This window comes from Syngnathus scovelli, chromosome 7 (genome assembly GCF_024217435.2).
Source record: "Syngnathus scovelli strain Florida chromosome 7, RoL_Ssco_1.2, whole genome shotgun sequence".
In the NCBI taxonomy this organism is placed as follows: domain Eukaryota; kingdom Metazoa; phylum Chordata; class Actinopteri; order Syngnathiformes; family Syngnathidae; genus Syngnathus; species Syngnathus scovelli.
In genome coordinates, this window is record NC_090853.1 from 1589172 (window position 1) to 1607010 (window position 17839).

General features: G+C 46.3%; 2 protein-coding genes across 3 annotated transcripts; both read right to left on the reverse strand.

Moving 5' to 3' along the window:
- Nucleotides 1-551: 551 nt before the first annotated feature.
- Nucleotides 552-9520, reverse strand: znf296 (zinc finger protein 296). Its single transcript, XM_049726465.2, has 3 exons — nt 9265-9520; nt 6354-6740; nt 552-3470 (listed from the first exon to the last, which is right to left on the reverse strand). Exons 1-3 carry the CDS (start codon nt 9314-9316, stop codon nt 1888-1890), a joined length of 2022 nt encoding a protein of 673 aa, XP_049582422.1. The 5' UTR covers nt 9317-9520; the 3' UTR covers nt 552-1887.
- Nucleotides 9521-10017: 497 nt separating this feature from the next.
- On the reverse strand, nt 10018-17594 carry clasrp (CLK4-associating serine/arginine rich protein). 2 transcript variants are annotated; one of them, XM_049726469.2, is made up of 21 exons: nt 17473-17594; nt 16702-16841; nt 16430-16527; nt 16182-16283; nt 15941-16020; nt 15707-15791; nt 15484-15620; nt 15272-15368; nt 14527-14605; nt 14369-14442; nt 14074-14115; nt 13800-13997; nt 13099-13368; nt 12862-13041; nt 12448-12487; nt 11479-11539; nt 11345-11403; nt 11219-11265; nt 11027-11115; nt 10860-10884; nt 10018-10480 (listed from the first exon to the last, which is right to left on the reverse strand). In XM_049726469.2, the coding sequence occupies exons 2-21, from the start codon at nt 16798-16800 to the stop codon at nt 10414-10416; spliced, it is 1929 nt and encodes a 642-aa protein (XP_049582426.1). In that variant the 5' UTR covers nt 16801-16841; nt 17473-17594; the 3' UTR covers nt 10018-10413. The 2 variants fall into 2 exon arrangements, 1 of the variants encoding a protein (XP_049582426.1); XR_007482871.2 differs by lacking the exons at nt 10018-10480; nt 10860-10884 and having other exon boundaries at nt 12444-12487.
- Nucleotides 17595-17839: the final 245 nt, after the last annotated feature.

Sequence of the window (17839 nt, forward strand, 5' to 3'; positions counted from 1 at the left end):
TTTTTAGGGATCAGACTACTTCCTGGTTCGCAGAGGATAAAAGGGCAACAGTGGGACTGCAATGTTTTTATCAGTGAGGTTTAACTGTTACTAAAAATGCGAAATCTAGAAAAAATATTTCTATAGAAGTTAAAACATAACTGAATAAATAAAAAAATGGAGAGTTGTATTTGACCATTTGCTAGCAGGCTAATTCCTCGTTTACAAAACGATGACTTCAAATGTCTTTAACGTACCATATTGGATCCAGGGGTATGAAAATAGTTGTATAGTACCTGAAATAGTAAAAATCTGAAATAAATTCTTCAAACAATTAAGAAACAAAGTTTTCTAGGCGACCACATTAATTGCTTGTTCTAGAAGGATAAGCGGAAATTGATAGGACTGTACCACTGTGTGTGTGCGGGGGGGGACATTTATCAGACGACTTCCGGGTTCAGTTGGATTGACCGAAGATGCTCGACGGGACCACTTGTGTAAAATAGAGGACCACTTCTCGTGTAAATAACTAAAACACAAGCGAGATAAGAATAGACCTCACAATGCAAAAATACACCTCATCTTTTTATTGAGGTTTCAAAACAGTGTCGGACAAGCAAGTACTGAGTCTAAAGGGGAGACAATCAGCAGGAGACGTTTGGGGAGGCATGTAACAGCGACAGGCAGTTAAGAAGAACAAAAAAACAGCAAGATTGTCAATCTATGTACAAAATATGATCCCTGAACAGTTACACTGCTTTTACACACAGTTTGTTTTGCTGTCCCTGATAATGGATACACAGTGGTCACAAAAGCGCGCATGCGCAATTCTCACTGTCACAGGTACGCTCTACCGCGCACGCGCACAAACTCTTTCACGCAGTTTGTCTCAACTCTCTTGACACTCGCGAACTCTCTCGGAGAGTTTCTTACCCCACTCACTCAGTCACGCACGAACCACGCAGTTTCCTCTCATGCACGCACACTCCCACACTATCTCCTGCACACACACACTCTCTCACACACGCTCAGTCGCACGTGTATGCAGACAAGGTTTGCTTGAGTTCTTCTCGACAATGATCCAAAAGGACGCATGGGACACAATTCAAGTCCTTGCACGCACGCACACACACACACGGTGAAAAACAAGTGCTCGCTCACTCAAGTGCCCTTCTCCGCTCTCACTTCCACAAGCACCAAGGTGCAACGTTCATAAATTACAAATTATTTTAAAACACACAAACACTCAGAACCAGGAAATAATAACAGCTGCAAAACATGCACAGGCTCCTAACAGCTGGGCATTTTATAAATGTAAACGACGAGGACAGAAAGGTAATAAACAGGGGGAAGAGAATTACAGTTTTGCTGCATAGAAAGTAATCCTGAAAAAAAAAAAAAAAAAGCTCACACCAGAAGGTCTATCGGAATTTGTCGCAAGAAGAGCGCAACCTCGCCGGGAGGCCGGTAAACGTGACGTTTGAGACCAGCAAGGGCGCACTGCAGACAGCAGAAGTTATTTGCTGAGTCTTTAAAAGAAAATCTGCACACATATCCGTGGATATGTTAGCGTCATTCATTCATTCATCTGGATGATGTGATGGCCGCCAGTCCGGTGGGTCACACGGAAGAGCGATAAAATGGCGCCTTTGCATCACCTGCAACTTGGTTTCCTGTGTTGGCGTGGACTGTGGTAGCTCACTTCCTGTTCTGCAGCTCTGCAAATGTCCCTGTTGAATGTCACCGTTTTGTTCTGAGGTCACACAAATAGGCACTTTCTCAGCCCGGAGCTTTTCTTTTTTTTTCTTTTTGCATACAATTGCTTCGGTTCTGCTACTTTTCTACTCCAGTTTTGTGTGGGTTATTTTTTTTCATGGTAGGGGCCAGTTGAGTTTGCTGGGCAGGCACTCAGGGAGCTGGAGTCAAAGCCACGGGAGTTGGACTTCCCGTGCTCTCCTCCTGGCGATGTTCTTCCCTGTCCGTATTGGCTACTTGATCCAGACTGGCTTCCTCCTCCTCCATCTTCACAACCTCCGGCGCCTCTTCGGCTTTCATGGCGGCCAACGTGTCTGCGGCGCTGGCCTGGGCGTAGGCGCCCACGCTGGCGTGACTGAGGCCGTGCACCTTCTTCAGATGCTTCTCCAGGGTGGCGTAGACCGTGAAAGGCACGGCGCAAAGTTGGCACAGGAAAGGCGCTTTGGCTCCTTGGGCACCGTGCGTCTTCATGTGCCGCGTTAGCTTGGAGCTCTGGGCGCAGGCGTAGCTACACAGGCCGCAGCGGTACGGCCGCTCGCCCGTGTGACTGCGGCGGTGCACCGTCAGGTTGCTGCTGTTGCGAAACTGCTTTCCGCAGTACTCGCAGGCCTCGTCCTTCTTCTTCTTGACGGTCGAGACGGACGGGGCGCCGGCGCTCCCTCCGCCGGTGCTCCTCCGCTCGTTCTCCCGTTGCCACTCCTGCACCGCCTCGCTGACTTTAGCCGAGCTGAAGTCAATGATCTCGGGCTGCTCGCTCATCTCGGGCCGCTTGGGCGTGCAGTTGCCGCTGGCTATGCCGCTTTCGCCGCTGCCGCCGGTCTCGCCGCTTTCCAGGGAGCCCTCCGAGGGGCTGGCGCAAGGTGAGGCGCGCCGGGGGTCCGCCTGCGCCTCGGCCTCCTCCTCGCCGCCGTCTCTCTGGCTCTGGTAGAGTCTCAGCAGCTCTCTGTCTGAGGGTCTGACCTGCGAGGGGAGGAGCATCCCGGCGGGGAGCTTGGGCACCGTCAGGTCCAACTCGGAGGGACCCTGCGCTCTCACGTCCATGGTGGCCTTCCCTGCCTGTATTTGGAACCTTCCCCTGGTGGTCTCCATCGCCAAGGCATCCGCTGATTCATACCCGCTCCCCGTTGCCGGCCGGTGGTGGCTCCTGATGTGGCGAGCCAGCTGCCCGCTCTGGGCGAAGGCCTGGCCGCACACGCCGCAGTGGTACGGCCTCTCGCACGCGTGAGTCCGGCGGTGGGCGGAGAGGGCGCGCGGCGTCTGAAAACTGTGGTCGCACAGCTCGCAGTGGAAGTCGGCTTGGAGGACTCCCGTTTGAGGGAAGGGGGACGCCGCCGGCGGGGAGGAGGACGGGGACAACGCCAGGCCTCCCGGCGAGCTGACAGAAGGATTGTTGTTGTTGCTAATGTTGTTGGTGCCCTCAGCAAGACCCCGCAGCAGCTCGGAGAAGTTCAGAGCCTGCAGGTTGTTGGGGGCCACGGCGGCGGGAGTCTGGCGGGGGCGAGCCAGGCGCAGGGTGGGCTGGAAGGCGGAGGCGAGCGCTTGACTGAGGTGGCGAGGGTCCAGCGTGGCCGTCGCAGGTTTGTTCTCCTTCAGACTGGCTCGGATGTCCTCATCGTCGTCCTCCTCTTGGTAAATGCTGAGGGAGTGAGCGTGCTGGGCGTGCTGCAGCAGGGCCCAGGCGGAGGGGAACACACTCTCGCACTGCTGGCAGGTGAAGTAGGACGGCTCCTCGGACCCTGGAAAACAAAATAGAGCAGCCGTAAGGACAAGGGTCACGGTGGAGCCGATCCCAATTGACCTGGGGCAAGAAAAAAGTTCCCAGGTGTCTCAACATATATCTGAGACACACTTTTGTCAAAATACCCAAAGGATCGAGATCCTTCTTTCTCAAGCCTGGATGAAATGAGTTTTTGAGGGGGGCGGTCCTGTCTCATGCAAATGAGCCAAGCAATTACAATAATCAGGTTAGCTTAATGCTAACATAAATGGAAAACATCAATCACAAGCTAACAGTGAGCAAAAACTTTCACCACAATGGGGGGTTATTTTTAGGGGATGATGGGAAATGTAGTTATCTATCATAAAATGGCGCTATTTGGTTCTGATCCCAAATGGCGTGTCAGCAAAACGACACACGACGAGCGCCTCCGCCCTCGACGTCAACGAGAGGGCGCCGAGGTAGAGCGGCGTTTTTCCAGCGCGGAGGCGCGTCGGCGGGGTTACATCTCGCGGATATTTTTATACGTCGGATAGCTTTGTCTCCTAAGCGAGAAGCCACTTTCCAATTAAGCTGCAAATTGCTAATTAGCAGAACGTGGAAAACGAATGCCTTATGCAAATGAGCCACTGACTCAGCCCGCTTGACAAATGAGGCCTTTTTCTGCATTAATCAACACTGGAGAAACGATCTCCAAATTGCGGAGGGGAGGGAGAAAGTGTTCTATTTTTCCGTTTTTCTTTCTTTCCGAGCGGTTCAAAGCCGACTGCTATAAGCCTCTTTCATGTTTCCTCAAGTCAAATCCGTCCGTATTTTACTGGAGGGGAGGAGGCGAGAGATGAAAAAAGAGAGCAACTCTTTCCCCTATTTCTTCCTCTCCTCTTTTCTGCCTGTTCATGTCCTTTAACCTAGCCTGAGGAGAGAGCCAGCAAAAGTTGGGATGAAAAAGAAAAAAAAGAAAAAATAGGGTGAGAGCAGGAAAAGAGAGATAGGTAGGTCAGGGCTCGGGAGATAAAAAAGAAAATGAGATAAAAAGATTATAAAGTAGTGCAAGGGAGGGGAGGACACCGTGGAAATATGTCACCCCTTTGGATTGTACTTGAGACCCATCCTCCAAGCCCTCCGCCCCCAAATCTATCCCTGAGGGGGCAGCAGTGAGGAGGGGGGGGGGCTCCATGGTGGCTTTTGTCTTGTGGTCCCGCAGTGAAACACAATACCCAGCCGCTCTCTCTCTTTTCCCCTCCACTTTCTCTCTCTTCGTTTTTTTTTTTTTTTTTTCCTCGTGTGTAAGGATTCCCATTTGGCCCGGGGTAGCACTTGAATATTAAGCAGAAGCAATAACTACTAATTAAAAATGCAGATTGGCTGGGAGCACTAACGAGCAGCAGGCAGAATCTCTTCTCCCCGGGGAGGTCGAGACGGAGAGGGGAGGCGAGAAATTGAAAGAGGGGAGAAGGAAAAGTGTGCTGAAGACGCAGGAGGAGGAGGGTGGCGGTGGTGGAGATGAATAAAAAAAACAAAAAAAACAAACAAGGAGAATAAATAAAAAGGAACGAGACAGATGCACAAGGCTCTTCAGTAATCCATCTCCACTCTAACCCCACCACCACCACACACACACACACACACGTGCACGTCAGAAAAAAAAGAAAAGGAGGGCCGTGTCTGCTTGCGGGATAACCGCTCTCTCACTTTCGCTCAAAACAGCTCGCCAACAAACGCCTTCCAAAACAAAAACTCGCAGGCCCAAAAATGGCCGTAAATTATTATGGAGGTGTTATTGTTGTACTGATGAGATAATTTCTTGGCAAAGAGCTTTTTTTTTTTTTTTCCTTAAACGATTTAAAAAAAAAAAATTGCGACTGCAAATTAATAAGATTATTTTTTTTTTACAAACAAGCAATAATAGTGTACATGAATATTTTCGTATTAAGCGACCGGCTTACGCTAAAGCACTATAAAAGACAGTTCAAGTTCATTTTGAGTTTTGTAGATGGACGGAAATGGTGCAGGCAGATGACCCCCCTCCCCCCTCCCCAAACGTTGCACAAAGGAAGGAACTGCTAACGTGTGTGCGCACACGACATCGGAGGTTTCGACATGTGAGCGAGGGACGCTCGTCTACCTGCTTCGAGATGCCGCGTCCGTTTGTCGCCTGAGAGAAACGATCGTTTTCGGAAAATGCCCATAATTTTCATTCCTTCCTCAAGGCCAGCGCCGGCCTGCTTCATTCGATCCATCAACAGACGTTCTAATTACAGTACGGCGGAAGGAGCAACTTCTTTGAATAAATGTCCCTTTAATGAGGCTTAGCTCGGAAAGCAATTATCAAACCTCTTTGAGATTCATATCGTTGTTCTTTCCAATCAGACCGGTAAAACAACAAATGCAAAAAAACTTCCACAAAAATAACACACGGGATTTTGGCATCATCACTTACGGGCACTGATTCATTTTTGAGGGGGGAGAAAAAATTCCAATTTGATTATTTTTCCCCTCCCTCCGTACGAGCGTCTTTTATGTTCCGAGCGTGACAGCATGTGTTGTATTACCTCGGGAATCAGAACATGTTTACCTGGTCACCTCCGAGACAAGCAGGCAGGGGATTGGTGGCGAGTACGGGAAGGGGGCGGGGGGGAGCTCTAGAGCTCAGGTGCTCGGTGTAGTGGCAGGAGGCCTCCTGGGGGACCCCGAGAAAACCTCCTGACGCCACTGCTTTCTGCACAATTAGCTTTTGCATCACTAACTCACCAAGGCCTGCTAATGGCAACGGCTAGCTAATGAGCTGGACTCATACGGAGGGGTGAGGAAAGGGGTTGGGGGTGTAAACAAATGAAGAAAAAAAAAAAAAACAGCCGGGCTAATTAGCAACCTGCCTTTTTCCTTTCTTCTAAGTCCTCACCTGCTTTGCCGGGCTCCACCTTCACCTTCAACCCAAGCTCCGCCCCCCAGGCTCGCTCGCTGGCCTCCGCCTCCTCCCTCCTGAGCTCGATGAAGCCCTGGCCCAGCGCCGCCACGGCGGCCGTGAGGGTCCCGTTGGAGGCGCAATGACGCTGCAGGGCTCGGTGGGCGGGCGAGCGGGGCGCGGCGCGGGCATCCAAAACTTGGTTTCGGGGAAGACAGCCGCCCTGCTTGTGCTGGATGAAGGCCAGGATGTGCGCCAGGGGGAAGGCCCGGCTGCACTGGCCGCAGGTCAAGAGGTCACCGCCACCGTCGGGTGTCAGGATGTGCGGGGTCGGGAGGTGGTCCTGTGGCAGGAGGGCACCTCCGTCCACTGTGTCAGGAGATTCTAAGAAACACGGAAATACATTCATAAAGTTCTTATAAAGAAACATTTTTTTTCTATATTTTAATGTCAGAATATATTAAGCCATTAATTGTAAGTAGATAGATTTTATTATATTAATTGAATGTGCAAATACATATATTTATATATTTTATATTTAAGATGTAAAATGTTAATATATTTGAAATATATTTGATTAAACCTAAAAAGAAGCAGAGGTATATGAAATGACATTTTAAAAGTATTAGAATATTTTTAGTAAATGGTTTTATTTAATTTATTGTTTATTATATTGAATATTTTTTTATGCACACTAACTGGACACAACAATACACCTGCAAAATCTGAATTTTATTCTGCCAACTATTAGAATCGGGCTAAAAATAATCCTAATAGGTCAGGCCTGAGTCAAAAATAAACATATTTGTCCCGTGATGACAGTAGCATTCAAAACTGATGTCACGGTAGATTTTAAATACCTCAGTGAAACAAGTATAAGGAAAAAGAAGCCGGTAGCAGGTATCAGACGTTTCAAGTGCTTGTGTCAGTCGAAAGGAGCATCACAACGAGGTCAAACTGCTCACAGGCCACTGACCACTTCCTTCAAGCGACCCAGAACTGATCGGCTCGCTCACAAAACCCACAGGGGAGGGGGGGGGGTTGGGGCATCACCTCATTCACCTCAAATGACGTATGACATCCTCTAGCACAACGGTGGAGAAGCTTCTTGAAAAATCAGATTTTTTTATGTGGCTGTAATGAGCATTTGGACCTTTGATATTAAAAAAAAAAAAAAAAAAAACCAAATAAAACTTCAGAGAAAGTCCCCTGAAAATATATCAGCCCACAAGTGTGATTTCAAGTTAGACAGTGGGTATAAAAAGTCTACACACCCCATGGAGTTTGAATGATATTAAAAAAAAAATAAGAATGAGGTAAGTCTATTCAGAATTTTTTTCAACATTGATGAGGTGTGCAACTCAACTGAAAAAAAAAAATCCAAACTTCACGCACCTGTCTCTGATGAACCTGATAGGAAGTTCTGATGTTCTCGGAGGTAGCAACGTGATTGGTTGATTCTGAACAGAGCCACATCCCCAGTTACAGGGGGGTGTGCTCACTTTTGCAAACATCTCAGTTGTTTGTTTTGTTTCCTTTCTTGGTAAGATTGGGTTATTTCCCCTCCCAATCGAGTAATACGAGTTGTAAATTTTTTAGTATTACAAAATATGCCATTTGAAAAGGGATGTGTAGACTTTTAAAATCCACTGTATTCACACCCCTAGACTCAAACCGCAGAGCGTTTCTCAACAGGAAACGGAATGCAATAAAAGGGGGAGAAAAAAAATGACCGAAGGAGTAAGATAAGAGCGGCCAGGCCTATGTGTGTGTGTGTGTTTGAAGCTCACAAATGTGACATGTGACCTCATACCTGACACATGTGGTTAGAGCGAGAAGCAAGAACTTTGAAACCAGGCCAAAAGAGTGCCACGAAGAAGCAGTCAGACAAACATTAATTCTAAAAAAAAAAGGGTTAATAGAAAGTAACTATCAGTTGGAGGACATACCGTCCAAAAGTATATTAAAAACTACAGTGGGCTAACATTTTTTTTTTTTTTTTGTAGTGCGATCTCACATTTTAATTTTGAGTTTTATGGACGTCTACCAATGACTGCCACTAAGAGATTAGTAATAGTAATGTCCTTTTTTACAATTAAAAAATATATAGTTAGCTCAATGCAGTGCTTCATTTAGACCGGCTTGCAACTCAAGCACATTAAAAAAATACATATATTTAAGTCTCAAATGTCCATGTCGTGTATGTTATGATGTTAGTATGGCCCTAAGCGGAAATTGGCCTGTTGCTCAACACCGGACACCGGCACACCTTGTTGCCTGCCAAGAGCAGCACTGTAATAGAATAATAGAATCAGGACAGGTACAGACAGTACAGTGTGGGGCCGCATCTCGCCAGTTGTTCCTCAAAAATGTCACCTTTCCTGTTTCAGAGCTGCGGCTGTTTGTGCAGACTTGCAAGGCGCGGCCACACACACGGACGCGGGAACGCGCACGAAAGTCAGTGAAGGACTGTGTGGTCGGTCATACAACCTACGCACGCACAACCTAACTGTGTCGTGGTTACTTTTTGAAGAAAAAAAAAAAGGTTACTTTAAAATACATATACAATTTCCGGTTGTTTTGAAATATAAACAAGGCTGGTTAAAATATATTTTAATTAAAAAATATTTTTTAAATTTATTTTTTAGCCAGAATAAGTAGCCAAAACTTATCAGGAATTTTTACTGTTAGTTTTAAAAAAGTGGAGAACGTCCTGTTTAAATATTGACTCTTAACAGTACAAGCATTCGCGGTTCTTTATGTGATGTCAACAAAGTGTCACGGACGAAACGCATCATACGTAATAGTTGGATTTCACGAATACTCCATCACTCCAACCGAACGAGGCCGACCACACTTCCCAGTCCCACAGCCCCATTTCTATCCCAGCAACATGCTTCGTTCTTACCGTGAATTGCACTCAGGTGCTGCGGTCTGCTGCCAAGTTTGCGTCTGGACATCGCGTCGATGCCTCCGCACACAAAAAAAAACTACAATATCAAGCAAACACTGAGAAAAAAGGGAGGAAAAACACAAGCCGGTTCGGTCCAGGTGCTCGCTGTGTGATAAGATGGACTGGCCTGCGTGTGCTTGCTCGCCGTCTCCTCCCCTGCGTGGACTGGACTGACAAGGCTGCGTTCAAGTTCACGCGTCTTCCTTCTCCTTCACGCAGCCGGCGAGCGGAGGGCAACAAGGGGGCGTGGCCGGGGCCAGCAAACCACGCCCACAGCACCACAAACCTACGACCCCACTGGACAAACACGTGTCTAGCTTGAAAGTGGCTCCTCGGTTTACGACGCGACGTAATGTCACATGTCCGGTAAATGCTCATTGAAATATAAAATGAATTAGTAAACCGAGGCAGGATTTTAATAAGTTTAAAGACCTGATGGGAGGCCGTTTGGTTTTATTTCCAGAGAAAGCACTTTTCAGTTCCACAGGTGTCCCCACAAGACTATTCACTTCTGCTTTTCGGCACCGCACTAAAATAATGGCGTTGATATTTTGAAGCAGCAAAATACCACAATAAAATTGCAGCTGACTTAACATCAATGAATTAAAAAAAATGGAGTTACAAAGATTTTTTTTTCAAGTGAAAGATGCTTGCAAAAATGAGACCAGTCTATGCAGCTTTGAGAGACAATAAATACCAAAATAAATCTTCATTTCGTTTCATGAACACTTTTATTGGGACATGACAGAGGAGGGATTATCGCTTTTATAAAAAGAAAAGAGCGAGTGAGACGTTTGATGTAATCGGCGTGATTTGAAACAGAAATTTCGTCCAAAATATTCAGAGAGGAAGACGTCAAATGAGTTGCTCTGAAATATGAGTGGCGAGGAGCAGGCAGGGCTTGAAGAAGAAATGCAAACAGGTTTAATAATAACCTGCAGCATATTTTCCAACCAAATATGAGAATGTGGTGTAAAAGTGACAAGGTCATAATTCCAACAACAACATATTCCATACATACATGTTTGAGGTGTTGGTGTCAACATGAGTGACCCTGGCTTATGTTCTGCTTTATTGTTCAAGGAGATCCTCCAATATTTCAGGTCAGTATCTGCTGTACGGACTTCTGGAACGGGAGCGGGAACGGGAGCGCGAGTGGGACCGATATCTCCTAAAAAAAACAAGGAGAGGGGAAAGAAAAAAAAACAAAAGTATGGAAATCAATCTACTTTTGACATCAAAGTTGAATTTATTATTGTTCTTCTCTCTCATGGAGTTATTCTGTCAACTGTTTCAGCCCTAATTTGGTCTCGAGATCCTGCAGGAGTGTTTTCTAAGTCACCAACTAGTTTTGTTTTTTTAGCCCCCCTCCAAAAAAAAAAATTGTTTTTCATTATTTAGTATTATTGAAATGTTATGATTCAGTAAAGCTCTGTTTTGGTCTCAGATGTTTTTTTTTAAGTGCTCTATAAATAAAATGGATTCAAGTTAGGAGAGGATTATTAATAAGGCATAAATAATGGTGACCAGGACAAAGAATCCTCACATACCTTCTGGATGAGCTGGAATCCCGACCTGAGGGACAAGAGCACACAGAGGCGCCATCAGAACTCAAAAGAACCAAATGCTACTTCCATCACTTTTTAAACATCTGCTCATAGTTGGGCCGATCTGTCCGAGTCTGGTAAATGTTTGCTGCTGACCCTCGCAGCCTTACCATGTTTGGAAGGAGAGGGCGAGTTGCTGCTGTGGCGTCCGTATTGTCGCTCCCATTCATCCCACTCTTTCTCGCGCCGCTCTCGCTCCCTAAACACAGAAGCCCTCGAGGTCAGACCATTGCAACACACTCAAATACCAAACGGTCCGCCTGCGTGTATACACACACACACGCACGCACGCACGGCCTTACTTCATGCGTATCTTGCGTGCCATGGCTCGTAGTTCTCCCTCTCGCTCCTGTTGGGGCAATCACGGGGCGATGTGAGGAAATGGCGGACGGGATGTTTTTATTTTTTGCCACATAAGAAACACGCACCTGTCGTTTGTGCTCCTGTTGCTGGATTTTCACCTGAGCCGCTTTCTTATCCGCCTTGGCTGCAGGAAGAGGGGAACCGTTGAGCAAATATCACGTCGAAAAAAAAGACAGCTTCGGCTTGTTGGTGTACTCACACTGCCTGTTGAGGGCCTTCTGCATGCGGAGCTTGAGCTTCTCCTGTGGCGTCAGCTTGGACTGTGGGCAACACGCTTGTATTAGCAACTTGACAACAGCGCCGTCAACACAATTTGTACACTTTGGATGAGTCAAAGTGGGCAACAGGTGAAGCGAGATTTTTGGAACCTTTCGCCGCACGTGTCCGGCAAATTAGGAATAGACACAAAAAAAAAAGAGGAGGGGGGGAGTGAGACATTAATACGCGAGGACAGCCGAGGGAGTAGTCGAGGGACGCTACGTGAAACAAGAGCAAGTTCAGGTCCAGCGAGTTCACTAAAGAGCCAGTGGCGCTTTGCCGCCGACACACCCAGCAGTGGGCTGTTCAAACCTGGCCAGGCAAGAAAAACGGCAGGTCACAACACCGCAGGCGAGTCAAACGCGGGAGGGCGAGCGCAATTCTTCACTAAGAGAGAGAGAGAGAGAGAGAGAGAGGCCTGGCGTGTATGCAAAACTACGATGATTCTTTGCCAGGAAAACATGAACAAGCAGCAGCAGAAAGGAGGACGAGGACGGCTCATGATTAAAAAAAAAAAAAAAAATGTCCACAATGATTGACAGTAAACCACTATCTCTCTCCATGATCTCACAGTTTAGATCTGTAGGACATTGAAATATGTTCATTTGTTGAAACAAGCCCAGACTTTTTGCCCACACCCATCATCACTTGTGTTTGAGCAGGAAAGAAACCCAAATCTTAAAAAAAAGTCAATATTAACAACAAGATGCAAACTACGGTAATGGAGTCCAGTCCACTTTTTTTTTTTTGCCAAGCCTTGTAAGATGGAGGCATGTGTATACGGTTTAAAAACACAAGTGAGATTATTTTTCAAGGGGTGCTGGACAGCGGCCGGGTCAGCCTGTCAGGGGATGAGGGAGGTGTAGTAGGCTTTAGCGAGAAAGCTCGGCCACATCAAATTCTTACTGACTTTGGCAGCTCCCGTCTTTTTACCACCGCTTGATTCAGGCCTGCAGGGACGACAAAGGAAGCGTGGACAAGTTAGGGCAAACGGCGGACGTCCGAGGTGAACGCGCGACGCTTTGCAATTTCGACATAATAAAGAGGTTTTCATAGTCTATATTAAATTAGATGAAACGTTACCTTGGGTGGTAATCAAATGTGGTACTCTTTATTTAATTTTTTAAAAAGGTGTGAAATAAACCAACATTTTCGTGGTCACCAAGGAATGTAAGACTACGTCGTCACATGGTACACGAGGTTAACGACGTACTCACAATTTTTCATTTGCGCTCTCACTGCACTACTGCATTCGTGATAGATGAGGTTCAGTTACCTCGCGGTCATAGGAATGGAATTCAAGAGGAAGACGGCGTGGACTTACTTTCTGAGTTTGTCGGTAACGGTGTTAGAAGAAACAGGGGGTCCTCTGTTGTCAGGGGAGGGGCTGTGGTTGGGGCGGCCGGGGGACGGCGAGGGACTGCCGCTGCTGCTCTCGCCCCGCCGGTAACCGGTGCGGCCGCTTCGCCGAGAGGAACCCCCTTGCCGTGAGCTGGAGCGGGATCTGAAAAGCCAAAGGTTAGGTCACAGGCCGCGTCGTTCCAAAATGAACGACCTTCACCTTGTCCGTCTCCTCGAAGAGTATTGTCTCCTCTCCCGAGAGCGTTCTCTGGGTCGCGATCTGGAGCGAGTCCGCTCGCGCCTCCTCCGGGACCCTCCCCGGTCACGCGAGTACGACCGCGAATGTCGTCTCAAGCGGGAGTTGGTCCGAGAACGCCGGTCGTCCCTTCTCCGCGATCGGCGGCGTGAACGGGAGGACGAAGAGGAGGAGCGCGATGAAGAAGCGGAGGAGGAGTATGAAGGGGAGCGACTGGATGAGGATCTTCGTCTCCTGAAGAAAAACAGACGCAACGTTTTTGTAACGACAACGATCCAACGCCTGGGCTAATTGTTTCCCGCTGCTGGATTTTACAATTGACGACGCTTTTACGCTGATTGGCCGAAGTGATTTATTGCTTGTAAGTCTGACATGCAGCTTTGGACAAGTCAAATCGCTCAGGCCATGTTCACACAGACACGCATCAAATAACAAAAACATTTTTCTAGGAAAATAGACCTTTCTAAAAATACCCGCATCGGTGAAAAAACATCGCCTTAATCTCTTGGCACAACATGCATAGCAATGTCTGAAGATGAATGAACCTCACCTCCAATAAAGTTACAAAAAAAAAAAATAGCACCAAATAAGAGGAATCACCCCTTGCCAGTGATCATGTCAACAGACTAACCGATAAAAAGCCAGGAGGAGGGAAAGTTACCGACCGGGAGGCCCTGCTATGACCTGCGGGGTGCTGCACGAAGGAGCCTTGGGAGACGGCGGCTTGCGCCACGGCTGCCGCCGCCGCTGCCGCCGCCGCAGCCTCGTCGTCGCTGCCTCCAAAGCTGGTGATGAAGGTTATCTTCTCCGGACCGGGGGTCCGGGAGCGTGAGCGCGACTCAGAGCTGGATTCTGAGTCCGGCCTGAAAAATCCAAAGAAATCATTGTGACAATCAAGTTGAGAAAATAAACAAAATAAACACGGAAGGGCGAGCTTACCGTTTGTAAGGATCATACGTTGGACTGTCTCTTCTGGCATAGCTGACGACGGAGCAAGAAGAAATAAATTGACACAAGCTGGCAAGATAGTGGCCTGCTGCGTTTTTATGTAATGCTTTTAAATATAATTCAAAAATTCTTGCTGTGACTTGTAGAAGAATCAAAATACAGTTTCTCTTTAATAACCCAAAAAAAATAGACTATAATAAAACAAATTCAGACAAAAAATAAAGAAAAGAAAAAAAAGAACTGTCCAAAATAAACTAGTTCTATTTTGTATAGCTTACGGATTTACCTTGGCGGGCTGATTTGTCGTCCTTTCAGTCTTTTCTCTCTGAACTCTCTTCTTTGTCGGCGAGAACGGCGGCCCTTAGATTAGCAAACACGTCACAGAAAGTCGAAAACATGCGCACGCACGTATGCCCATCTTCCGAAAAAGCGATTTGTCCTTACAGAGTACATGGCTTTCTCCGCCTCCAGTGCTTTGGCATGCTTGATGGCCTCCACCTCCTCTTTGTCCTTCCTCAACATCCTGACGGGCACAATTAGGACGCACATTTAAATCAAGCCAAACAGCTTTTTAATGACATTTTTACGGCTGCTCAAAAATAAACACGAAACGACAAACCCCACCGAACGCCTCGAGCCGCGTCGGACCGGAAAAATATTCCGTCGTTACCATTAACATGGCGGCGTGTGAAAATGAGTCGGTGCTGATGCGGGCAAATTGTCGGCGGTTACTTTGTGATGTCTTAAAAATAAGAAAATAAGTTTATCGTGGGATTATGGCCATATGGCTTGACACAAAATATATTTAACAGGTAATAAAAAGCCATTGATAGTTTGTCTTGAATCCAAGTCTACAAGTCACCTCACGGGTGTCCTACATAACTGATAACTTACATAAACAACCGACAGAAAGAAAACCTCTGCTTAAATGGTGGATAACAGCGCCCTCTGCTGCCAATAATGGGAAATACAGAACAGCTGAGACACTCTAGAGGAGGAATAGATTTTTTTTGGCCCTATTGTCAGGTAGCACACAAATCCAAACTGGGCCAAAAAATTATACTAATTTGTTTTTTCATCTCATTCCAAAATATGATTTACTTTCTGTTTCAGAGCAGGGATTTGCACCATTTTAATCTTCTCAAAAAAGTGACGATATGTTAATGTGGCATAATCATCCAAACGGTACCTGACAAAGTCTCCTTCAGCCATTCCATAGGGAGTGGCCGCTTTGTTGAGATCCAGCTCCTGCTCGTGGTTCAGCTCGTCAATGTCCACCTCCACATCTGCCCACACGCAAACGACAGTTCCGTTTATTCCAAAGCTCCTCAACATCTATATTTAGCTCGGACCCAAAACTAAAAAAGGAACGACTGAATCTACATTGATGTTACAGCTCACCAATATCTGGGATGACCTCGTCTTCTTCAGATTCGCTGTTCTCCGAATTGTCTTCATCTTTGTCCGAGGCGGGGTCCGGTTCTGTCACAGTGCTGTCCTCGTATGTGTAACCGATGGCAACTTTTTTCTCCGCCAGCCTGCCTCCCGAAAATGGACAATGTTAGAAACGAGTGTCCTTCGTGTGCAGACACGCAATAGAAAAGAGGCTATGGAACGAACATACTTTTTCTTCTCATCCTCGTTTGGCTTCTGTAGGCCACCATAGAGTTCGTCCACATAAATCTGGTACAAACACTGCTCCTCAGAGACTGCGGGAGGACACCGAAGTTTAAGCACAACATTGCAGCCTCGAAAGTGGAAGTTACTGAAATATTGAAAGTCGTCATCAGGAGCTCGATGCAACGAGAGACAACTATCATTTGCTACTGTGCCGGATGTCAGAGAATGTGTGACTGACTGTTGGCAAAGTCGTTCTGCACCAAGCCTCGGTAGCGCTCGTAATTGCATTTCCTCTCCTCCATCTCCTGCTCTGCGCTTCTGCAAAGATGGAAGTGATAAAACACAATCAATGTGCATGCAAAGAGAACTGAAATAGTTCATGTGTAGGACTCATGCAGTTAAAAATAATTCACGTCGGTGTTGCGAAAAAAAAAAAAAGTTTAACATGGAAGAAAACTGTAGAATGAGGAAAAACTGACGGTGTGGTGATGAGCGGAGGTGTGTAGGTGGGGACGTAGTCGAGATGAGCTCGGACGTCAAAACGATCAATCATGTTACTGGCGTCACCTTGCCATGGCATCCTTTAAGACAAAAAAAAAAAAAGTCCAGCGTTAGGGTTAGTGCTGCAAATCTCACCAGCTATGAAAATAATATTTTTGTTTAACAGATTACATATTGTGTCACTTTTTAAGATCACTTATGTGTGTTTTTTTTTTTGCCTTCTTACATGTTGATGGGAGATTCTGCAGCCAGAGCCACAGCAGGATCCAGATGGACCTTATAGGCTCGTCCATGAACCTGAAGGAACTGGGCCGGATCTTTTTTCTAAAAGAAGACAAAAACGAGCAGGTGTGGAAAGTGTGCGCCAACTTTGCTCCCAAGTTTTAAACTCTTACAAAGCTAAACGAGTCATCCCAGGTCAACACAGTGTTCTTCATCACGCAAGCAAAGCGATATTGTCGCTTACGATTAGAGTCTGACTTTTGCGGGACAACTTACGATCTTCTCGTAGTATTCCCGGCGGCGCTCGCCACGTCGCTTGTAGTCGACCATCATGCCACGGAGCTTGCGCTCGTGCTTGCGGGCCTCCTGCCACATGACGGCGCCGCTGGGGGTGGGGGCGCGGCGTGGCACGGTTGCTGCAGTAGAGGAAAAGCACAGAGAGTTATTAGATTTGGGGAGTCGTAGATTTTTTTTTTTTATTGGGGTAGGGGTGGGGTCATAAATAAGAAGCTAATGGAATTACTTTTCCCCATTAAATCTGTCAATGTTTGTCATTTTGTTATATCAGATATGAACAATGCTGGGAATAAATGAAGTGTGCTCAAGTTTGCAAATAAATGTCAGGTAGGGTTATTGATTGTAATTTTTGTTTGTAATATAGTAAATAGTCACTTTTGCTACTTGCATCGTATAATAATTGTACAAGAATGAACACGCATATTTGAATATACTGTATGTAGAAATTGATCGTAGCTAAATTGCAGTATTTAAATGCTCACCTTAGTCTTAGTCTTATTATTTATTGATATTTAGACAAATAGAAAAGGGAAAAAACGTTTAAGAATGCACACAGGAGTTTGTCAGGAGCCGCAGCGATTTGACCGACAGTGCGTAAAGTCGCAGGGGCCTCTTCACTGAAAAGCTAGTTTAGCTTAGCTTAGCTAATCAAGGCTAACTGCACCACAGTAAACGAGAAAATAACTGTACAGGCTAAACGAAATGCTACATAAACATAAATGAATGACTTTTAAAATAGGGAGGGCTTACCTGTTTTACGGGCAACAACTAGAAAACTGGGTTATAATTCGCTGAGCCAGAGAGGCCACTGTACACGCCTTCTTCCGCGCTGTCTTTTTACTTCGTTGTATTTAACGGCGGGGGTAGGCAATAGAGCCCCTGCTGGACGGGAGCGTTACTGCATATATGTTCACGTTATAATGATTCTGCCTGAATGAATATAAAAAACTAAACACAAAAAAAACCCTTTAACACAAATTGAAAGAGAAAATAATTTATTTTCAAAATGATAATTATTTGTATTGAATTTGATTTTAAAATACTGTAGTTTTAATTTTTAAGGATAATTAAGTGACTTGCATTTTAAGTTGCATTTTATGATTTAAAAGTTGAAGCT

Coding starts and splice junctions, on each gene's coding strand:
- znf296 (XM_049726465.2), bottom strand. CDS start 9,316: ATGTCCAGACGCAAACTTGGCAGCAGACCGCAGCACCTGAGTGCAATT. Junction 6,741..9,264: donor GCACCTGAGTGCAATTCACG/GTAAGAACGAAG, acceptor CGTGTTTCTTAG/AATCTCCTGACACAGTGGAC. Junction 3,471..6,353: donor GGTGGAGCCCGGCAAAGCAG/GTGAGGACTTAG, acceptor TTTGTTTTCCAG/GGTCCGAGGAGCCGTCCTAC.
- clasrp (XM_049726469.2), bottom strand. CDS start 16,800: ATGTGGCAGGAGGCCCGCAAGCACGAGCGCAAGCTCCGTGGCATGATG. Junction 15,369..15,483: donor CGAGGTCATCCCAGATATTG/GTGAGCTGTAAC, acceptor GCGTGTGGGCAG/ATGTGGAGGTGGACATTGAC. Junction 11,404..11,478: donor GAAGGCCCTCAACAGGCAGT/GTGAGTACACCA, acceptor CTCTTCCTGCAG/CCAAGGCGGATAAGAAAGCG.